This window comes from Tachyglossus aculeatus, chromosome 22 (genome assembly GCF_015852505.1).
Source record: "Tachyglossus aculeatus isolate mTacAcu1 chromosome 22, mTacAcu1.pri, whole genome shotgun sequence".
Classification (NCBI taxonomy): domain Eukaryota; kingdom Metazoa; phylum Chordata; class Mammalia; order Monotremata; family Tachyglossidae; genus Tachyglossus; species Tachyglossus aculeatus.
The window spans coordinates 3,211,153-3,235,692 of record NC_052087.1 but is presented as its reverse complement, the minus strand read 5'-3'; the positions used below and the strand labels follow the sequence as shown (position 1 = coordinate 3,235,692).

The following is a 24,540-nucleotide window of genomic DNA, read 5'->3' as shown; positions in this document are numbered from 1 at the left end:
CTCTTTCACTTGGCAACCCTTGCTAACCTGCTGAGCTCTGAACCCAAGCTGTACCCAACTGTTCTGCTCAAGAGATTGCGGGTGAAGGGAGGTTAAATAGGTGGAAATAGGAGTCCTTAATGAATACCTCTTTGAGTGCGGGTAGGTAATCCATGCTCCACAGCCCCACAGCAATTCTGAACATATCCATAATCTACTTATTTATGTCTGTCTCCCCCTCTAGACTGCATGCTCCTTGTGGGCAGGGAATGTGTCTACCAATTCTGTTATACTCTCCCAAGCACTTAGTACCAGTCTCTCCACATGAAGAGTGCTCAATAAATAGGATTGATTGTGGCATCTTCTTAAAAGTATTTATTATGTGTTCGCTTATGTGCCAAGCACTGCCAGCACTGAAGTAGTAATAACAACAATGATAATAATAATAATTTTATTAATACTTGTTAGTGCTTACTATGTATCAAGCACTGTTCTAACTGGGGTAGAAACAAGCTAATCAGGTTGGACCCAGTCCTTTTCCCACATGGGGCTCACAGTCTTACTCCCCATTTTACGGATGAGGAAACTGAGGCACAGAGAAGTGAAGTGACTTGCCCAAGGTCACACAGCAGACAAGAGGCAGAGCTGGGATTAGAACCCAGGTCCTTCTGATTCCCAGGCCCGTGCTTTATCCACATCGGTCACTGCCTCTGTCCCAGAATTTAAACTTCTTGAGGGTAGGAAGCATATTCGCGAATGTCAACTGTACTCTCCGAAGAGCTTACAACTGTGCTCCACAGACAGCAGGTGCTCAATAAATGTTATTGGTTGTTCGAAGGCTAACAACCCCAGAAGACGGGAGATCAGGTATCTTATCCCCATTTTACAGATGAGAAGGGTGAGGCACAGGAAGGTTAAGCATTTTACTCACGGTCACAGGCAGACTTTAGGTCAGAACCTGAGTCTCCTGATTCCCTATCCCATGCAGTTTAATTTTTGCCACTGTTCAAAAACACTGAACCGAAGAATTTATGCTGAAGTTCTCCAACTTTGATCGATTTTTGGCATACGTCCGCCACACACCTGACCACCCCTCCACAATCTGTGTCACGACTTCCTCTGGGCGGAGAGGAAGAAAAGCTATTCCCTAAAATTAATAACAATAAAAAAATTAGACTACGTAAACATCCATGCCCAATTCACGTGGTGAGAGGAAATCCGCTCTCATTTTGGCCTTCCCTCACGGGCTATTTCTACATTGTCTTGCTGGACTGGAACTAGGCTGCTGTTGAGATAACTGGCTTCCATTAGCAAGCGTGTGATTGGCAGGAAGATAAAGTCTTTTCACTCACAGTTCAGCTATTCTTTTTTTTTTTTTTAAAGAGGGCAATCCTGCTGACCCATCTTTTAGCTACCCTCTCTCCCAGAGTCCCAACTCTCCTGCCTTTAAGCTTTGATATGGTTCAGGCTTTCCTCTTGGATCAGCCCTTACTTGTCATCAGCTCCTCCGGACGGAACAGCAAATATCAGGAGTTTGACCTCAGGGCAAAGGTCAGGTGGGCAGGTAGAATCTGGCCATGGGACTGACTTCCTTATCTTTCATATCCTGCAATTCATGCGGTAGGATCGAATTCAAACGAAAAAACAAATGCCTGACCCCTTATAAGAACTATGAAAAAGGCATTTTTGCCTTCTTAAGTATTCTTGAAAAGAACTGTCACCCAATCTATTAAGGTAGAAATGGACTGCAGATTAGAGAGAAAGGAAAAATGGTGCTAAAACCAAACCAAAAGATAAATACAGTTGTCTTGAGTTTCTACGGTTTATTGTGCCGTGTTACGATTTAGAAAAAACAATTTTCTTTAGCACCTGCAATAAAGTTGTGACCCTACAAAAACAATATAAAAGCCCAAGTCTTTGTTGTTTGTACCCAAGAAGAAAAGAAATAGCCCCTTTGAATTTAAGACTACAAAGAGGAAATAACTTTATATTTCATCATTAGTGATTAGGGACAATGATCTAAGTTGCTGAGCCATATAAGGTGTAAAAAATCACACTATCAAGTTGCTCTACTAATGCTCCTTTCACAATATTCCTTCCCTCTGCATGTTTCCATCATGTTTCTGTTTTTTTATGGTATTTATAGTTTACTTTGTGCCAGGTACTGTACTAAGCACTGGGGTAGATATAAGCTAATTAGGTTGGACACAGTCCAAGTTCACATGGGGCTCACAGCTTTAATCCCCACTTTGCCCGGGAGGTAACTGAGGCACAGAGAAGTTAAGAGGCTTGCCCAAAGTCACACAGCAGACAAGCTGCAGAACTGAGATTAGAACCTAGGTCCTCTGAGTCCCAGACCTATACTTTAATGATGAGGCCAAGCTGCTTCTCATGTTCCCAACATACTTGACCTCACTTGCAAGTAGCAAAGGATTCCTCCTAAGGAATCAATTTATAATTTCAGAATGGCTTTTTCTTCACCTAGAATTTCTAATGAGAGGGAGCCACACACGACAGAAAGCTTTCTGAAAAAATATTTAGGCCTAGATGACAGACAGCCTTAGCCCTGCAGTACTCATGTACATATCTGTAATTTATTTCAATGTCTGGGTCCTCCTGTAGACTGTAACCTCCTACCAGGGATTGTATCCACCAACTCAATTGAACTGTACTCTCCCAAGCACTTAGGACAGTGCCCTGAACCCAAAAAGTATTCCATAAAAACCACTGATTGCTTGATTTGCACACAAATGTTGAAAGCAGCAGCACTGACCAGTGGTTAGTGCACGGACCTGGGAATTGGAAGGACTTGGGTTCTAATACCAGTTCTGCCACTTGTTTGCTGTGTGATCTTCACCGAGTCACTTCAGTCCTTGGTACCTCCTTACCTCATCTATAAAATGGGGATTACGACTGTGAGCCCCTAGTGGGGCAGGAACTATGTGCAACTTGTTTAGCTTGTATCTACCCCATACTTAGAATGGTGCTTGATATACAGTAAGTGCTTAACAAATATCATTATTATTTGAGGCCTCAATGTTTTGACTGTGTGACTGGAGGCCCTCTTTCATTCAATTGTATTTATTGAGCACTTACTGTCTGCAGAGCACTGTACTAACCACTTGGGAAGTACTTTTGATTGAGAAAAGAAGGTGCTGGGGTCTAGACCTGGGGACAGCAAGTGAACTCTTCTTTCACTGCGATACCAGGGAATAACAATCGACTGCCAGTTTAGGTGTCCCATCATGCCCCAAGCAGCTGTGGGTTCTGGAGACTTTCCCCAATTTAAATTGAAATCCCAGGAGGGATGGTCCCTGTGGGCACAGTTTCTTTGGGGGATTCCCTACCAGGGTTGCGGTTCTGGGGAAGAAAATCCCTTAGGATTACTTTTCTATTGCGAAACCAACCACAAAAGTCAAGTTTCCCTCCCACATTCACGGCCGCTGAGGATAATGGTTGGGCCAAAGCCTCTGTTAGGGGATCAAGGGCAGCAGCATTTAGTGAGAAGGAATAGGCTGTAGGTCATTAACGCTGTTCTCTGTCCTGCAGGAGCTTATAATATAGTTGAAAGACAACAGAAATACTGATCCAAAAAAAAAAAATTCACAAACGCACACAATTTGATTCACCTGACTTTTCAAGGGTGTGTAAATTGGGGGACACAGGCTTGAGTGATCTGACCCTGGGGGAGGGGCCTAAAAGTGATGAGGGCCCCTGTGATCCTTGTGGCTGGGGGCCTTGCAGGGCTGGGCTGGAATCCTGGGGCTGCAGCTGCTGTAAGAACCAACAAACATTTGGCAGGTGGTTGGGCTGGACTGGAGTGGTCTCCTGGTAGGAGGGAGAGGGGGAGAGAGGGGAAGGAGAGATGGGGAGAGACAGGGAGAGAAAGGAAGAGAGGGGGATTAACAAAGAGGGAGATAGAGAGACAGAAAGAGAGAGGGATACTGGGAGAGAGGAAGAAAGAGGAAGACAGGGAGAGAGGACAAGAGAGGGAGACAGAGAGAAGAAGATTGAGGGAGATGGAGAGAAGAAGAGAGAGGGAGAAAGGGAGAGAGAATAGACATGGAGGGAGGAAGAGCGAGGGAGACAGGGAAGGAGAGGAAAGGAGGGAGACAGGGAAAAAAGAAGAGAGTGGGAGACAGGAATAAAGGGAAGAAGACCCCAAAGTGCATTAGGCACTTAAAAATGATGCCCCTGGAAAGATGCTTTCCACGTTATTACCTTTAAGAGTCGGTGGGAAGGGCAAAGGGAAAGTAGTTTGGATTTGTAGGGATCTCTGTGTCTCTCCCATATTAGATGTACACTCACAGCAGGCAGTGAATGCATCTACTGCTTTGGTTGCATTTAGAACAATGCACTGCGCTAGGGAGGGTATTCTACATGTAGTAGACACTCAGTAAATATGATTGATTGATTGCCTTAAAACAGCTTACTGTACAACCACACTATCATTTGTCCCTCTTCTGGAGCAGCCCAACACAACTCTGACCATCTGATTCTTCTCAACTGTGGCCAGGAAGGGGAAGGGAGGGGAGGAGAAGAAGGGGAGGGAAAGGAAAGGGAAACTGGAGTCCGGTCTCCTGCTCAAAATGTTGTCAGCAGCATGGCCTAGTGGAAAGAGCATGGGTCTGGGAGCTAGCTGGATGACCTGGGTTCTAATCCCGGCTCTATCCCTCGAATGTGTTGTGACCCTGGGCAAGTCATTTCACTTCTGCGCCTCAGTTCCCTCATCTGCAAAATGGGGATTCAATCCTGGTTCTCCTTCCTACTTAGACTGCGAATGCCATGAGCTGATGATCTTGTATCTACCCCAGGGTTTAGTACAGTGCTTGGCACATAGTAAGTGTTTAAACAATTATTACTATTATTATTATGATTGCTATTACTATTATGTCTGCAGGATGTTCTGGAACTACCAGGATAAACCACAATCCTGAGCCTTAACTGCCTACTTTACTTACAACCCCCAATCACTGATATCCTAGGGAACTCAACCTCCAAGTTGGGGAGTGTCAGAGAAAGCTCCCAGGAAAGAAATCCACTGGGCTTCACTGCCTAAGAGGAATGCTGCTCTCTCTTCTCCATTCCTAAAGACAAGAGGTCATCATCAAATGGCAACTGTTCAATGCCCATAAACAGAGCGCTGTACTAAGTGCCCACTGTGAGCAGAGCGCTGTACTGAATGCTTGCTGTTTGTAGAGCACTGTACTGGGTACTTGGGAACATAGAATTCATTAAAGTAAAAGCCATATTCCCTATCTTCACAGCACAAACAAATTAACAAATTAATGAGGGATGTAATGACCACCCTACTAATTGAGCCTTTATTTTTTCACCTAACCCTATTCCATTTTCTTTTCTCTCCTATATCACTGATAGGCAGTCACAAACCATCCAACCTCCACTATTAGAGAGAGAGTGGCGAAAAGGCAAATGACACAAACCGGTTACATAAATAAGACCTTCGGGGTGGCAGTACTGTAACTTCACCCAAGCTCTTCCACCTTCTGCTACCATCCTGAAGCCCACCTGACTTCTTGGCTGCCTTCCAAGGACAGGCTCCGAGACACGGCGGACTCCAAGAAAGACCCCCGCGGCACATAAACGGAATTTTGTCAAAAGTGTACCACCCGGAGAGTCATCCTTGCATGTGCAGATGGTTTGTGGGGGGAAAAGAGGGCTCTTCCCAGCCCACGTTCCCCTCACGAGGCCCATCAGCAGATGGCTTTCCTATCTCAAAGCCATTAATTAGACTGGAACTAGTCTCTGGAGGTCTTACCCCTTTTTTCCCTAGCAAAGGACCCAGGATTTTCAGTGAATTCAAATGGTTACCTTGAACCTCAGCAGAAAGTCCAAGTATAGTACAAGGCTCCTAGCGGCGAGACCATCAGGGTGGAAGAGTCATTCCACACTCACTCAAAGCAGTGGGTCACCCATGCTGTCAGTTACCTGGACACCAGGGAAATGACCATTTTTTTTTCCTCAAAAATGGACAGAGTATAAACATTTTCAAGCCTAGGTGACCTTCGCCACCATTTAGAAGTGGGAAAGAGACAAGAGAAAAGTCCCTACTTGTCTGAGGTCAATGAATGCCAACTGCAAGGTATCTCCCTGGAATCCCGGGACCGGCTCAGAGCTGGCAAACACTGCAAAAAAAAAAAGAGAGAGAAAAAAGAAGAGAAATCATTATTTAAATAGCTCCAGATTACTCTATTAATAGGGCTACTCAGCATTCTACCATGTTACCATTTGAATCGAAGGTGAACAACTCAGAATATTTACCACTCCCTACCGCAAATATTCTAATAATTTTAAACTCCTAATCTGTCACTTCATTTTCATGATCCTTAATTACAACCCAGTTAAAGGGGTTATCCCCTACAAAGCTCAAAAGTGGCAATATGCGGCTTTTTTTTTTTTACTGTTCTAGGCCTGAGGTGAAAGATTACAGAAGCATTTTGAAATGATACCAATTCCATGGCTGTCAGCCTACTTTGAAACATCTGCTTTTGTTGCAGCCTGCTGTGGAAAAATCTCACCTCCAGCTCAACGGCCATCAAAGACAGAAACTAAGGTGGGGTACCTAATGAACACATATCAGCAGGCAGAAAACCAAATACCAGAGTAGAAATGTAGGTTGCTCCTTTGAAAACATTTCTAATAAACACACTTTGATTCTTTTCTAAAGGCTCAAAGTTGGATAAATGGAACTCCTTTGAAATGGCCAATTACATTAGACAAAAAAAAATCACAACCTGGTAGTGGCTTTAGAGAACCAAGACGTAAGCCCAAATTAAAGGTGGTAAGTGTGATGTGCACCAAGGTGAAAATATCCAAATCAATCAGTCAATGTATTTATTGAGCCCTTACTATGCGCAGAACACTGTACTGAGAACTTGGGAGAGTACAATACAACAGAATGAGCAGTCAAGTTCCCCGTCCATAATGAGCTCACAGTCTAGAGGGGGAGACAGACATGATCCAAAGGAAAACAATTACAAAAGTGATAGGATACAACGACCAGGGTCTGACTGCAGTACTCCGAAACACTTCTGGGTGCTGAAATGAAGTAAATCATTATTGAGTGGTTTGGAAAAACTAAGAAATGCTCTAAAAATTCAAGAAAATTTTTATTTTATGGGATCGGTGTTACTCAACCAACATTCGCCTCCTAGGGGAGATAATAAAACTAATAGAGTCATCAGACTTCACCAAGCAATTTGGACCTTGAAAACTGAGAACTCCCAATGACTTTTCTTTTCAGAAGTGAGCTTCTCCACAGGGATACTTCCTGTGGTTGAGAAATCCCCTGAAACCTTTACCAGAGAGGAGACCAGATTTAGGGCTGCGTAAGAAACAAAGCAGGGCTACCAAAATCATTGTTTTCCTCTTTGAATTTGACCTTCTAAAAACCCATAAAGTCGCCCCACAAGATTCAAACATCCCCACAAACTAAGACAAGATGCCTTCATAGAGCAGAGGGGAATCAGGGGAAGAGGAGAAGAAGAGTGAGGAAACAGGTTTCTTCAGCAGGGCTCCTCAGAAAAATGGCAGTGCTTGTTCTTAGAAGGAAGAGGAGTAGGGAATATTGAAGGGAACAGGTATCTTTCCCCACTGATGCTGCCCATGCACCAACTGCCTCCAGTTAGCCAAGACATTTATTCAGCACTTGCTACGTGCCAGGCCCTGAGGTTTGCTGGAGGGAAGAGACAAATGGGATAGAGCGTTACTGGGCTACAAACTCTGCAGGACAGGGGGGATGGCAAAGCATGTGAGAGTGAAGCAATGTGGCCTAGTGGAAAGAGTGCGTGCCTGAGAGTCTGAGGACCTGGGTTTTTATCCTGGCTCCGCTGCTTGCCTGCTCTGTGACCACTTAAATTCTCTTAAATTCGATTTCTTCAACTGTAACTCCCTCCTACTTAGACTGCGAACCCCATGTGGAATAGGGACTGTCTGAACTGATTAATTTGTATCTACCCCAGAGCTTAGAACAGTGCTTGGCACATAGTCAGCACTTAACCATTACCCTACTTCAATCCATACTTCACGCCACTGCCCAGATTGTCTTTGTGCAGAAACGCTCTGGGCATGTTACTCCCCTCCTCAAAAATCTCCAGTGGCTACCAATCAACCTACACATCAGGCAAAATCTCCTCACTCTCGGCTTCAAGGCTGTCCATCACCTCACCCCCTCCTACCTCACCTCCCTTCTCTCCTTCTACAGCCCAGCCCGCACCCTCTGCTCCTCTGCCGCTAATCTCCTCACCGTGCCTCGTTCTCGCCTGTCCCACCGTCAACCCCCGGCCCACGTCCTCCCCCTGGCCTGGAATGCCCTCCCTCTGCACATCCGCCAAGCTAGCTCTCTTCCTTCCTTCAAAGCCCTACTGAGAGCTCACCTCCTCCAGGAGGCCTTCCCAGACTGAGCCCCCTCCTTCCTCTCCCCGTACTCCCCCTCTCCATCCCCCCCGGCCTTACCTCCTTCCCCTCCCCACAGCACCTCTACATATGTATATATGTTTGTACGGATGTATTACTCTATCTTACCTCTATGTGTTTATTCTATTTATTTTATTTGGTTTATATGTTTTGTTTTGTTGTCTGTCTCCCCCTTCTACACTGTGAGCCCGCTGTTGGGTAGGGACCATCTCTATATGTTGCAAACTTGTACTTCCCAAGCGCTTAGTACAGTGATCTGCACACAGTAAGCGCTCAGTAAATACGACTGAATGAAGGAATGAATGAATGAACTATGATTATTTTGGGAAGGGCAAGAGGCACAGTTCCACTGTGGTATGCTTGGAATTCTATGCGCAGTTCTGGACCCAGCCTCTCGAGAAGGTCAGAATAGAGCAGTGTGGGAATACAGCAGAAAGAGCATGGGCCTGGGAATTAGAGGTCCTGGGTTCTAATCCCCACTCCACCACCTGTCTTCTGGGTGGCCTTGGGTAAGCCGCTTCACTTCCCTGGGCTTCAGTTTCCTCAACTGAAAAATATGGATTCAATACCTGCTCTCCCTCCTACTTAGACTGTGAGTCCTGTGTGAGACAGGGATTGTTTCCGATTGGATTATCTTGTATCTACCCCAGCACTTGGAAAAATGCTTGACTTATAGTAACCGCTTAACAAATACCATTAAAAAGTAGAGCTGGAGAAACTATAGAAAAGGGCAACTGGAACACTTCCTGTGTGCAGAGAACTTGGAAAACTACACTACAACAGAGTTGGTAGACATTTTCCCCATCTACAAGTTTACAGTCTAGAGGGTCTGTCCTTCCACATTTCCCTCCTCTCCTTGCTCATCTTTTCCTGGTCACTAAGAGGGAAGGAGGGAGGTGCCCCTAGCCAGGAGCAGCGCTACATAATCAGCTGAGATTGAGAGACTGAGGTGTATCTCTGAGGATCAGGAGGAAAGGGGTGATAAAGAGAGAGAAGAGAAGAGGGGACCAACTGGGTCCCTTGAGGTGCAAGGAAAATAATGAGGACATGAGTTTGCATTCAGAACATAGCAACATTTCTGGAGTTCAGGCAGACTTTCAGATTTCCTTTTCATCTAATTAATCCTCAAGGGATCCAACCTTGGGAGAAACATGACTTGGGCTATATTAAAGTTCTTTAGCTGTGGAATGCAAGAGAGCATCTGGAACCATCTGAAAGGCACATTAAGCTCCTTTAGCAGGACAAGAGCTAAGACAGCACCTGTCAATGAGGATCAAAGTAATCTGTAAATTTATTTATTTATATTAATGCCTGTATTCCCCTCTAGACTGTACGCTCATTGTGGGCTGGGACTGTGCCTGTTTATTGCTATATTGTATTCTCCCAAGCACACCCATCTCTCGAGAGGAGATCACTCCCTTGACTTGGAAATCTTCCCCAGTGCTCTGATTCTATCACTTCACAACTTTTAAAAACACTTCTGCCCACTCTTCTTCCCTCCCTGATGGCCAACTTTAACCACTCACTGCCTGATGGCTCCTCCCTCTCTGCCTTCAAACATACTCTCATCTCCCTAATCTGGGGGTGAAAAAATAATTCTCTGAACCCGATTGCTCCGTCCAGCTACAGCCCCATCTCCCTCCTCCCGCTCCTCCCAAGCTCCTTTAATGAGTTGCCTACACCCCCTGTGTGACCTTGGGCAAGTCACTTAAGTTCTCTGTGCCTCCGTTACCTCATCTGTAAAATGAGGATTAATGCTATGAGCCCCATGTGGGACAATGTGATTAGCTTGTACCTAACCCAGTGCTTAGAGCAGTGCCTGGCACATAGTTAGTGCTTAACAAGTACCATCATTGCCATCTTCCATCTGCACATGCTTTGTGCCCAGTGAAGGTGTGATATGGCAAGTATGGCTCCACCACTTGTCTGCTTTGTGACCTTGGGCAAGTCACTTGACTTCTCTGTGCTTCAGTTCAACGGGGATTCAAGACATGTTCCCCTTCCTACATAGAATGGGAGCCCTGTGTGGGACAGGGACGGGGTCTGATCTAATTATCTTGTACCTTCCCCAGCACTTAGAACAGTGCTTGACACATAGTAAGCACTTACTGAATAACATTATTACTATTACTGTTATTATTATTATCTGCTGTGTGACCTTGGGCAAGTCACTTAACTTCTCTGAGCCTCAGTTACCTCATCTGTAAAGTGGGGATTAAGATTGTGAGCCCCATGTGGGACATACAATAATAATAATAATAATAATAATGGTATTTATTAAGCACTTACTATATGGAAAGCACTGTTCTAAGCGCTGGGGGGGGGGGATAAAAGGTGATCAGGTTGTCCCACATAGGGCTCACAGTCTTAATCCCCATTTTACAGATGAGGTGACTGAGGCCCAGAGAAGTTAAGTGACTTGCCCAAAGTCACACAGCTGACGAGTAGTGGAGCTGGGATTTGAACTCATGACCTCTGACTCCAAAGCCCGGGCTCTGTCCACTGAGCCACGCTGCTTCTCTTGGACTGGACTGTGGGACATGGACTGTGTCCAACCTGATTAGCTTATACTACCCCTCTGCCGGCACATAGCGAGCACTTTACAAATACCAGAAAAAAAATCACTCTCATATATCTACCCCAATGCCTGGCACATAGTAACTGCTTAACAAATACCATAAACAGACACTGTGATATTCTGTACTCTACCAAGTGCTTGTCACAGTGCTCTGTAGACAACAGGCGCTTAATAAATTGACCTCCCAAGGTTGGACACTACAATTTCCCTACAGGCCTACAGTTTGGTCTGAATCCCGATCCCATCTGGGCACCACATTCGGCCTAAGTCTTCCAAAGGGCACTGTGGCCTTTTAATTTGATGTTCTATCTCTTTGAAAGCAGAATATAATTCTGATCCAGGAGCTCCCACCTCCTGGAGACTTCTCTGGACGTGCACACGGAAACATACAGACACTATCCCTCTAGACAATAAGCTCACTGTGGGCAGGGACTGTGTCTACCAACTCTGCTACACTGTACTCTCCCAAGCGCTTAGCACAGTGCTCTACACTCAGGAAGCACTCAAAAAACACCACTGATGGATTGATTGATGAACCATTTCTCAGAATCCAGAAGCACAATTAGTGTGAAGAAAAACAAAGCTATACAGCAACCCACATCTGACCAATCTTACACTGCACAATATTGTTACATTGAACTCTCCCAAGCACTTAGTACAGTGCTCTGCACACAGTAAGTGCTCAAAAAATGTGATTGACTGATTGACTGACTGAGAACAAAGGCTTTAAATCAATGACACAGACTTGAGCACTGCCCCTGAATTCTGCTACCATGTTAGTACCTTGTCTGCTGGTGCAAGAATATCAAACAATGGTATTCACTGATCACTTACTATGTGTGCAGCACTGAACTGAGCACTTGGGAGAGTAAAATACAAGAATATTCAAGGAGGGAAAAAAAATAACAAAAGTTCAAGAATATCCACATTGCATTTTTGAGCCAAAGATATGATCCACACGTTCTGTCTAAGAAAATATGGGGCATGCTGGCTGCAAAAAAAATAAAAACATGAAGTTTTATTGAAAGTTTGTGGAAAACGACTACTCTGTAACTGCACTCCTATTAAATCAGGTGGTCTGTGTTTTTGCCTTGGCAAAACTACAACTAAAAAGTGGTGTGCGTGCAGAGATAACACCCCTTGAGGAGTTTTATTTTTAATGTTCTGGGAGATTATCCAGGATTTTACATTTATTGAACTGAACCAAGAAAAGGTGGTTTTAAACTTTGGGGAGCTGTATAATTGAATTAACAATTACTAGCACTAAGAACAATACAAGCTGACTGGAGGGATTCATTCATTCATTCGATCGTGGTTATTAAGCGCTTACTATTTGCAGAACACTGTACTAAGCACTTGGAAGACTACAATACCACAATAAACAGTGACATTCCCTGCCCACAACAAGCTCACAGTCAAGGGAGGGGAGACAGATATCAACACAATTAAATAAAATTACAGCTATATACATAACTGCTGTGGGCCTGCCGGAGGGGAAGAACAAAGGAGTCAATAAAATTAAATTACAGATATATACATAAGTGCTGAGGGCCTGGTGGAGGGGAAGAGCAACAGGAGCTGTCAGATGCAGAAGGGAGAGGCTGATGAGAAAAAATGGGGCTTATTCTGGGAAGACCTCTTGGAGGAGATGTATCTTCAACAAGGCTTTGAAGGTGGGGAGAGTAACTGTCTGGAATGGATTAATTACTTGAACTATTTAATATAGTACAATACTCAATTTGGGCAGGGAACGTATCTACCAACACGGTTATACTGCATTCTTCCAAGCGCTTAGTAAAGTGCTCTGCACACAGTAAGCACTCAACAAATACAACTGATTGACTGACTGATTACTCTGCAATTATGTTTCTTTTCAACTATTTAAGAATATTGGGCCAAATACCTTGGGCCTAGATTCTTAGCTATGGCTACTATGCTTTTTAGGGTGCTGGAGGTTATAATTTAATTAACTCAATCACCTCTGCATTCGAAAGGGTCAGACTCTTACCAAAGTTTGATCTTTGTTCTGTATTCAGGAAACTTCTTTTTCTAAAGCAGACAGACCATTTCCAACTGCTTCCTGAAACAGGTTCGGTTACTAATTGCTACCAAACCACTCTTCCCAAAGACTTGGGACACCTGGATTTCTTCAAAGCACTGAAGCGTTTGTAAAGTGGGGGTTGCCTGTTCCAGCTCCGGGACCATTGTTTGATTGAAAGAAATCTCTAATAATGCCAATAGAGAACTATCAATAGAGTGTATCCATCCTACTTGATGGAAATATCATTCTAAAGCAATTGTACCTTTTTCTTTTCTCAAAAAGATATCAGATAATACAGTATGAACATGTTAACTCTAAAAAAAGGAAGGTGCCAATAATTTTCAGTGTTTTCTATCCTTATTCTCAGAGAGAGCCTTCTCTGCTGCTAAGACAAGAGGCCAACATTACATAAATCTTTTCTGTGGTGTGCTGGCAAGATGTATGATTATAGAAATTTCCTACATGACTTAATCGGTTAATGGTATTTATTGAATGCTTGCTGTGTGCAGAGCACTTTAGTCAGTGCTTAAGTGAGTACAATAAATAGAGTTGGGAGACATATTCCCTCCCCACAATGATTTTACTGTCTAGGAGGGAGACAGACATTAATATAAATAGTTTATAACATAATATTTAAATAAGTACATTAGTGTTTGTTTAAATCACAAATATCATTGTTTTAACTAAATTAATTTCCAGGTCTCGGGACACAGTGTTAACACATTCTAAGGAGAGATTTTCTCCTGTCATCAGGATGGTTTAATAAGAATCTGTCCATCAAACTGAATCACTAAAACCCAAAAATGCTCATTAAGACAACAGAGGGAGTTAATGAAGTTGCTGAAAACTGCTGTTAAGCTGATTCCTGCCTCGGAGACACCAGGTTCACACAGTGAAACTGGTGGCATTTATACAAAGTCAGGGGACCTCAATTTGTAGGCTGGGAAGGGTAGTGAATTTTGTTCTGATGACGTGACACCTGTCCACATGCTTTGTTTTGTTGTCTGTCTCCCCCTTCTAGACTGTGAGCCCGCTGTTGGGTAGGGACCGTCTCTGTTGCCAACTCGTACTTCTCAAGCGCTTAGTACAGTGCTCTGCACACAGTAAGCGCTCAATAAATATGACAATGAATGAATGTATAAATTGGCATTAGCTTTTCTAATGGTTGATTTCAACGCATGTTCTGCATTAAAACATCATCTTTCATCAGATCTAGGGATTGCTGCATTCTGAGACTCAGTCAATTCTCATTTACTGAGTGTCCAGTGAGGGAAACAACCAACAAATAGAGGAAGCTCACAGCTCAAGAAGGACTGAGGCCGACAGACTACAGATGTCTAACTGGATGACCTGAAGAAGCAGGAGATGGGAATGCCAGGGGAAGCTTCATGCCCGCTCCCGACCAGTGTGGCTCCCTGGCAAGGGACTTGGAGGGCTGTTTGAAAGGAGTGGGCGGTGAGTTGGCAGTGGGCACACACAGAGAGGCCACTGGCCTGTGGCCTAGAAAGCCATGTGAGATGAGGTGAGCCAAAGATCTGCAGTGGAAGAGTAAGTAATGGGGAACAGATTTAGGGAAGAGGAGGCAGGAGAGGCCAACAGCAAGTGTGGTGGTGTGAAGAAGAGGGCAGGAACAGAAGTGAAACTGGCCAGGGCTCTTGACTCTGGATTTCTGAGAATTTTTCATCAAGAATCTAATTAAAGCAAAAAGCTGAGGATTCATATCATGTTATCTTCACATGGCTTGGAATCCGATAAGAGAATTTTACCAGTCAACTTGTAACTCTACTAGTCCTACACTTGTAAGGGATGGGAAGAAAACATAAAGCTAGGAGATTAAAAAAGAAACAATAAAACATTTTAGGGCTATATAGAAGTCCACCCCTGACAGACTTAGTTCATTAACCCAAACCAAATGTCCCCTTTTCTGGTATTTTGTAATTCTCAGTCTGCTAGAATGTTCTGCGTAATAAGGTTTGAAGAACTGGTCCTTTTAAGTGAGCCTCCAAGATTTGCAAAACCTATAATTAATCTTATGTCGGTCTCCCCCACTAGATTGTAAGCTCCTTGAAGGACAAGGGACTTACCCTATATCTATGTACTCTCCCAAATTCTTGGTACAGTGTTCTGCACACGGTAAATGCTCAGTGAATACACTGACGGCTCTTACCAATTTATCTTACAGTTCAGGGGGATTATTTATTCTACTTAAAAAGATACATGGAAGACAAACCTCCTGGGAAATAAATGAGTCACTTATTTCACTAACGTTTAGGACAAGGTACTTACATTCACACTGTATGACATCTAGGTTAAATTGCTGAACCGCTCCCATGCTTATCTGTTTTAATTCATTGTTTAACAGCATCTGCATTAAAGATGTTGATAGATGTTGGCAGGCTGACATGCAAGCTGTCTGGGCAACTTTCCCCTGATTAAAAAAAAAAAGCAAGACAAAAATTAACCTCCCCTACACATATGCACGTCACTGATATCAAGAAAATTAAGTAACCACAGATTCTTTTTACAGTGATTTGGTCATTAAGTTACTGAGTGCTCAATGAATTGGCTCTTGAAAATAGGAATTTGACTTAGTGCTTCTGTTTCCTTGCCCGTCTCGGGTTGCAAACACCATTAAAGCTCTAATGACTCAAAGAAGCCAAAACATATGTTCAGGAAGGGGTGAGCCATTATTTCTGATCTCTTGAAAAATTTCAAGTATTTTACAAGAATGTCAAACGGAAACATGTCATGACAAATGCATTTCACTGATGATATGTGATCAGAACATTTTTAGTCACACTTTGCTACATGTTTCTTGACCCAATTACTTAATGAAGCTGGAAGAAAGGAAATAGATATTGGACCTTCAACCACACAGTTACTGGACTCCTGTATGGAAGGGGAAAAGAGAGCTTGCCATTACTATTTGATCAGAATGCTGTGGAGGTGGATTTTTAGATCCGTTTTCTCGATCACTAAAAATTGCGCTGTCTGCCATTGTAAGCCCAAAATCTTCATGTCGATTGTCAGTCTTGGGAATCAATTATAATGGCATTTATTAAGCGCTTACTATGTGCAAAGCACTGTTCTAAGCGCTGGGGAGGTTACAAGGTGATGAGTTGTCCCACGGGGGGCTCACAGTCTTAATCCCCATTTTACAGATGAGGTAACTGAGGCCCAGAGAAGTTAAGTGACTTGCCCAAAGTCACACAGCTGACAAGCGGTGGAGCTGGGATTTGAACCCATGACCTCTGACTCCAAAGCCCGTGCTCCTTCCACTGAGCCACGCTGCTTCTCTATTATGCTATGAAACAAAGTTTCCAGTGCACCATTCGAAATACTGATTCCATTCCATTGGTGATTATAATTTATATTACAATATATACAATACCAATAAGGAAATGTTTCCATTTGCCGCAGTACTCAGCTAAGACCATAAACATAGGTTCTCAATAAATCCACTAACATTCCTCTAAGACGAAAAATCTGAAACTCCTACTCTCCCACTAAAAGGTGGTGAGATTATCCACTCATATACTGAATGGCCACTGAAGGACAGTATGAGAGGGAGAGTGAGAAGGGGAAGGGGTGGGTTCTAAACCTCGTGCAAGTTTAGAGCAATCCCTGGGTAAAGTTTTCTGCCCAAACGGCATCTCGAAGGCTGGATCTGGTCAAAAAGGGGACTGGCAATTCTCTGCAGTCGTTAACGTCACCGCTTCCTCCTCTCTCAACGAGGGCAGTGTGCTATTTAGCATGGACTCAAGGAAGTGACGGCACAAGGGAGGTGACCGGCTGACGTCATGGAACGGATGAGGGGAGACAGCAAGAAGAAAGGGGGCTCCCCCGCCTCTGCTGTTGAGGGGCATGTGGTCAGCGCTCTGCTTCTAGGTGCCATGGGAGAACAGACATCCTTCAGCACAGATGGTCTGGGCAAAGATTTCTAGGCAGGGCTGTCTCTTCAAAATCTGAGCTTTTTATTTTGAATGTACTGTCGAGTTAAATACATTCTAAAGCACTGCTGCCCCAGGTATCCCTTATTCTGTAGTCGAATTGAATATGATTATTTCAAGATCCAAAAGAAGGAAATAGTTTCTCTCCACAGCTTTCCCATTATAACCTTATATTTTAGTTTAGTTCGATATTGGAGCTTTTGGGGGCCCATTTCCCAGACCAGGACCACAGAACTTTACTTCAGCTCCACCAAAACACTACAAAGGAAAAGGTAGCAAAGAGCTTCCCTTTGTCCAACATACATTTCTTTGTTCGCAAGATTCAAAAAGCCGCCAAGTAAATGGCACCCTAAAAAATGTCAATCGTACTTAAATGCCAAAGAGTCTAGGTGCTCTGGAAGAGGTGTCAATAAAAGTGTTACTATTTTGGTAGAGATATACTAATGAATAACAAAGAAAACATTGAAAAAACTTTCATATAACCATCATAATTTTCAAATACCCTGAATTATTCTGAAGGATCACTCTAAAAGAAATTTCAGCATTCCTAAGGGATGCCAATTTTGAACCCTTGAGTGGGTTTCTGGGAGTCTATACTCTCTCTCCTACCCAATGCTAGTTTGGAAAAAGAACTTGAGCCCCCTTCCACCCATCCCTAGGCCTGCCTCCTCCCCTCCAGAAATCTGGAGATCCAGAGGACTCCGGCCTGGAGTTGAGTTTGGGGCTGTGGAGGAGAAACGGATGCCTAAGAGCCGGCCCCGGTTACCTCAAATAGGTTTGGGAACCACACATTTTGGGCAATGGCATTTGCTGTACACAACGTGCTGCGTTAACTTCTCCTGACGAATTAGCGGTCTATTTGAATGTCAGACTGGAAATCCAAACAGCCCTCACTAACGAGTCTTGGGCGTTGAGGAACCATGAACAAAGAAAGGCTGCATGTCTGAACTAGGATGTCAATTTCTTAATCAAAAACTTCAGAAGAGAAAGCAAACACCATCAACATATTTGACAGAGACTGATGAACTGCCAAAAAGGAATGTAAGACACAATGCTCAGACCAGCAGGCTCCCAAATGCCCAACCCCAATAGTAATTACAGCTCTATTCCCCAAGCAGAAGAATATCAATATGAATGGGGAGGAGGAGGAAAAAAAAAATCAACAGGCCACAGTTCATTTAATTACAATGTAATAGATTTGAGGCTACTTAATGGAAATGTCATTTTGATTTAAAGGAACCACTAGTGCATTTTTGTTTTAACGTACTGCTCTTTGTCATATTTATCCTCCACCACCCAGAAGATGGATAGGTTGTCAAAAATACATAAATAAATAACTTTCCAATTTTGATTTTTCTTAGCCACACATATTGCATTTCTAAGGGAAATATACCATTTCATGTGTACTTGTGTGACCAAACATTTTACTAAATGCTTTAAACTGCTCCATTCCAGTAGGCCCAGAGCAGAAACTAATGGCCTCGGAAATGAAATAACTACACTAAAAAAAAAAAATCCCCTTGAAAACATGAACATTCAAAAGTTGACATATACACATTCAGATACTGAGAGGCATCCAGGAAACACTTTCAATGAAATGTATAGCATGAAAATGACTTTGAACGAGGTTCTTACCCCAGGCTTATTGTTCTCAGTGATGCTGGGGAAAATTACTAGAGAAAATTGTATAAATTGTTTAATACACCCAAATCTGATTAACGCCAATTATCTCTAGTAAGAAAATAAGTTACTGATACAGAGTTCACCTCCAAGCTTTTCTATTGGATGTCAATACTGAGTAGTTCACGAAGACTGCTTTGAATGTCTCTATTTTAAAATAGATAAGGGGAAGAATGGTCAGAAGTTGGGAGTCTTTAAAAATAAATTTAAAGAATATTTGGGAATTCTGACACCAAACTACCTTCCCATTTTAAAGTTTTGTAACTCTCCACAAACTAAAAGCACATAGCTAAGCTTATGGAGAAAGGGAGATAGGAGGACCCAGTCCCTGTTGCAGATCAACTGCAGAAATGTCTGCTGCTCTTTCTTGGATAGAAGTTAATTTGCCACTCTTCCCCAATAATTACTAATTAATGGTCTTCCCCTTGAACCATTTAAGGTTCAGAAAATAAGGATCCCAGTTCATAAACCAAAACACCTGCCAGATGGCTAAAGGCAACCACTTTTTGCTCGCTCCTTAACATTTGCTACAACTGAAGAGGGGAGAAGAGAAAAACCCTTAGACAAACTTCTTATATTTCAAAGGGATCCATAAAAGAGAATCTGCTGACACACGGAACCCTTTCTGCTGTGCCCAAAAGCTTTTCTTTAAGAACGACTGCAGCCAGGAGACATTTGGCTCCATGGCAATTCCCAAAGGGTCTGCCATATGCATCCGAGCCTGGCATCTCCTCAGCTCCACTTCCTATAGCCACGCTTGCTGTCACCAGAGCAGCTTTCATCATTCACTAGCGTGTCAGTCAATATGATTTATGAACTGCATTCACCGGAGTCTAAGCATATAGAATGAGAAATATGACTACAATCTGCTAATTTGTTTTGTATTGAGCCACTTAGGAGTCAAATACCTGATGTCAGGCTGAGATCGGCAACGCATTTAACCAGCCCGTGACAGATTCATCCAACCTCCCTGCCACACTGTGCCAATCAAACACAGTGTGAGGGGGATATTTGGTGAAATCTGTAAGTAGCCTTATGCGACCTTTTGATGGACACTTGGGGAATTTAGTTTGTGGAGTAAAGACCCGCTATTCCAATAGCCTCTCCTGGCAAGCAGTAAAATTCAGCTTTTCCTGCCAGTCACAGAAAAGGAAATTCTTAAAGGAAATCACAAACTTCATCACTCTGTAGGCTAGAGGCAAACCTCCAACTTCATTTAGTACATCTCGGATGGACCATCAAACATGAGAAATAAGAAAAGTGAAAATGTATTATTCTGTTTGCACTTCTAACCAAAAATATCAGGGGTTTAAACAGTCTTTTAGCAGAGCCAATCTGTGTTTTGATGGGCACTTAAGATATTAGATTCTACCATCAAGGGAGAAGCATGTCAGCTCAGACTCAAAATTTAAACTTGCCAGCTCAAGGTCACCAAAGATGTTTCAATTTCTTGTACTTCAAGATCATCCTGGCTTTGTGAACCTGTCTCAATTGTGGAACAAATTTCACTCTTCCACAAAATATGGGAAAATGCCAAGATGCCTTTCAAAATAATTTATATCTCAAAATGGAAGACAGTTTGCAGAACTGATTATTTTCATTGCTTTAAAAAGGACACCTAAAGTTCATTGATTTCAGAAGTACAGATAACTCTTACTTTAATGAACATAAGGGACCCTAAATTTGTCTTTATCATTCTGAAAACGTTCTATGATGAAACTGCTTGAGCTAGGGACTCGGACCCATTTTCCAAAAACGTTCTTAAAAAGTCAAGTCCGTTACTTTACTGTCTGTCCTTGAACTAAGTCAGTTCTTGGTACTGTATTTTAGCCGTGCTACTAGTAAACCAGGCTGCCTATGAGAGGAAGCATGGCTTATTGGAAAGAGCACGGTCTTGGGAGTCAGGTGTCGTGGGTTCTAATCCTGGATCTGCCACTTGTCAGCTGTGTGACTTTGAGCAAGTCACTTAACTTCTCTGTGCTTCAGTTACCTCATCTGTAAAATGGGGATTGAGACTGAGAGCTCCACATGGGACAACTTGATAAACTTGTATCTACCCCAGTGCTTAGAACAGTGCTTGACACATAGTAAGCACTTAGTACAGTGCTCTGCACACAGTAAGCGCTCAATAAATACGATTGATTGAATGAATGAGCTTCATTTTTAGCCTGGCACCTTTGGAAAAGACAGTGTGCACAGCTGACATCTCAAGGGGCTCACAATTTCAGTTATGAAGTAAAAATAAAATGCATATTTTTAGATTTATGGATATCTTATTTGTGAGCATCGCACACCCATTCAGCACCCCAAATTCTCCTGTGTCATGGGGGTTGCGTTCTTGCAAAATTCCAGGTGCAAGAAGAACTCAGGTTGTAAGGAGTCATGTCCAATGCCTCCCATTTGTTTGCAAACTATTCCTTCCTACATCACGTCTCACTGTCCCCAAGCAAGTTCCCCTTGTCAGACGGTCTTTCCCTACCCCCTAACAGTGCCCTGGCCAAAACAGGGAGTGAAAACAGTTGGATTGGCGTAACTGATTTTAGTAGCTTGTGCTCTTTCAAGCTTGTAACAGTTATATTCAGAGACGTATTATTGCCATTGATAATCATACCTCGGCACAAATTTAAAATGTACAATTATGCAACCTTGAGCACCTCCTTCATTACAAATGATGCCCCACTGAATCCAGTCCCAATTGTAAGAAAGCCAGTTTACAGACTAGCTCCAAGGTCCCCTATGGAAGCAAGCTCTAACCTGCTCCTCAGAGAGCACTTAATAATAATAATAATAATAATGGCATTTATTAAGCGCTTACTATGTGCAAAGTACTGTTCCAAGCGCTGGGGAGGTTACAAGGTGATCAGGTTGTCCCACGGGGGGGCTCACAGTTTTAATCCCCATTTTACAGATGAGGTAACTGAGGCACAGAGAAGTTAAGTGACTTGCCCAGTTACACAGCTGACAATTGGCGGAGCCAGGATTTGAACCCATGACCTCTGACTCCAAAGCCTATGCTCTTTCCATTGAGCCATGCTGCTTCTCACATGCGAAGAGAAGGCCTGGATTAGTCATTCATTCAATCATATTTATTGAGCGCTTACTGTGTGCAGAGCACTGTACTAAGTGCTTACCGGCAGTGGGACTGAATAATTGATTCACAGCCGAATGACTGATGCACAGTGCGGGCAATTGCCTTGGCCTGGCCCCACAATGGCATGCAGTCAATGCCCGGGCATTTGTGCCCACACAGCAAAGGGCGGATTCCCCATGGGAACTGATCAAGGTGCCCGCCTCAGCCTTACTCCAGCCTGGTCTTCGTCTACGCTGAGAAGTGAATCTTTAATAATAGGCTCTATTAGAATCAACATCTAACTGTGAATCTTCTGTGGTGACTCTCATGAGGGAAAGGAAGACTTGGGTTACAGACTAAATTTAGGGCTCTACTAAGCAAAATGAACCCTGGTTTTCTGAGCAGGTTGGAGCAGTAGATCCTGGGGATGAAAATCCAGGCTCATTTGTCTCTGGCCTCTTCTTTTGACCCAAAATGTTGTGCTGTGAGTCTGTCATAACAGTCACCATTAGAGGTGGACAGAGTGTGAGGGGACCAAGTTTTTTACTAAGCCGATAACTTTCTGTGGAATGGGCTGGTGTCCTAAGGAGTCCGACACCCTCCCCCCTGCCCTTCCATTTATATGGCTTTGAGTATCCTAAGCTCTCGCATTCTGGGGGAACCACAGGAATTTGGGTGGAAATCCTAGGAGAGGGATACGGAAGCCCAGTTGAGAAATGGATATTTTACTTCCAAGAAAGGCCTGTTCTTCTGTTAGCACCGGCAGCTGAGTGACGGTCAGTAAAGGCGGCTGCCACTATCATACAGAAATTCCAATGTAATCCAAATGCTGCTGAAAGCACTGTGTCAGAACAACACACAGACTCTACTCCTCTACCTCTAACCTAATCCCTTCTGGGCTCCCCCGACTCTCCTCATCACTCCAATCAATCATTGTCCTCTTCCTCAACTCAGCACCTCTCCTGGTCCTGCCTGTAACTCCGGCCCAGAGATATCTGTGCCCTCTTCCCCCCACCTCCCACACACTTTCACTCCCATGGGATTTCTCCTTTTCACCGTCCCCTCCACGTGGAACTTTTGAAGACAGTCATCCGCAGTCATTTCCCCAAGAAACTCTTCCCAGCTCCCAACGCTGCCGGGAAGTAACACATTCCCGGGTTCAACGTGGGGTGTGGAGATTCCGATTTCCTAACTCCCACACTCCCACTCCCAAATGTCAGCCTGACCCACACTGCCAGCCCAGAGGCAGAACAGTGTTGGTGTTTGAGAACCACACAATCGATGGGGAAATACAAAGTCACAAGTAGCAGTGTGGCCTAGTGGAAAGAGCCCGGGACTGGGAGACAGAGGACCCGAGTTCTAATGCCGACTTGGCCACTTGACTGCCGTGTGACCTTGGGCAAGTCGCTTTTCCTTTCTGTGCCTCAGTTCCCTCATCTGCAAAATGGGGATTCAATACCTGTTCTCCCTCCGACTTAGACTGTGAGCTTCGTTTGTGGCCTGATGATTTATATCTCAAGATACAGTGCTTTGCACATAGTAAGAGCTTAACAAATACTACTATTATTACCAGTAATAATAATCAGAACATATGGAGAAAAATGTTCCTTCATCTGAACAGAAGAGAAGTACCAAACCTCCACATCCTGTCCCAGATTGGTAATCTCACCTATTTATGTTTTCCATTTTAAATTTGTGGGTAAAGTTTGCACTGGGCTAAAGAAAACTGCACACCTAAAGCCCTGTTCTGGAAAAATTCAAGCTGGGGGAGGAAGGGGAACCTAGATCCAGGAAAGTTGGCTGCTTCTGCTAGGGAATCTTCTGCTAGGGCACCATGGATCCAGAGCCATCCTGCCCCATTCTCCCCTCTAATCCTCCCCCTTTGCAGATCCAAGCCGAATCCATGAGGACACTTGCTGCAGAACAAGGGCACACTCCTCCAGAGCTTTCAGGGGCAGAGCGAGGCTGACGAGCGAAACCGATGTTACCACAACCCTGGATTTTCCCAACCCCGAGAGTGCTGGCTGCCAGTCACCAGGAAGATTCCAATTTATTTTCAATGATGCCCAGCTCGAGAAGCAATAAGCCTGAAGGCAGTTCCGGGGTTTTCCACCGGCATGCATTTTCTTCCGATTGCATCTACTTACCGACATGGCTGCATGGTCGCTGTTGCTCTTCTGAGATGGAACCAGTAAGGCAAGCCAATTAAAAAGTAAAATGCATTAAAAACAAAAGCAGCAGGGAAAGAAAAGAAAGTTCACTAGACGCAAAGCAGGTGGGGTGGAGGGAGACTCGCTAAAGTTTGGATGATGGGGAAACTATCTTTAGACACCGAAAGAGTTAACTTACCTCATGAATTTGGTTATAAAAACCTAGGTAGGTGGTTGTGAGTTGGGTCAATGTGTGTAAGGTCCTGAGGGAGGATTCATATGTGAGGATCAAACAGGCAATCAGTGGCACTTATTGAGCACTTACTGTCTGTAGGGCAGTGGACCAAGCACTTCGGAAAGTACAATACAACAGAGGTGGTAGATATGATCCCTGCCCACAAGGAGCTTACAATCTACAGAGGGAGACAGATATTAAAATAAATTAGGGATAGGGGAAATAGGATAGGGGTCAATCAAAAAGGAAGGCCTCGCCATCCTTTTTATATTCAGTCACGAGCAGTGAGCTCATAAAGAACAGCCTGCTGAACCCCTTAAATCCTCCCCCTACCCCCCAGTACTTCGTAGACTGTAAACCCTCATCGCGTGGGTTAATTAGACCATGCCTAATTCCTACCTGTGAATTTTCTCTCAGCACG

The 24,540-nt window shown here is 43.7% G+C and overlaps 1 protein-coding gene across 3 annotated transcripts in view; it reads right to left on the bottom strand.

Moving 5' to 3' along the window:
* Positions 1 to 24,540, bottom strand: part of EXOC6 (exocyst complex component 6) — a 179,028-nt gene that overhangs the window by 32,516 nt on the left and 121,972 nt on the right. For 2 of the 3 annotated variants that reach the window (XM_038764352.1, XM_038764354.1), the window contains exons 19-21: positions 23,882 to 23,911; positions 15,321 to 15,462; positions 6,052 to 6,125 (exon numbers count right to left, since the gene is read on the bottom strand). In XM_038764352.1, coding sequence (XP_038620280.1) covers positions 6,052 to 6,125; positions 15,321 to 15,462; positions 23,882 to 23,911 — 246 coding nt within the window. The remainder of the gene's footprint in view (positions 1 to 6,051; positions 6,126 to 15,320; positions 15,463 to 23,881; positions 23,912 to 24,540) is intronic. The other variant, XM_038764353.1, reaches the window with a different exon arrangement.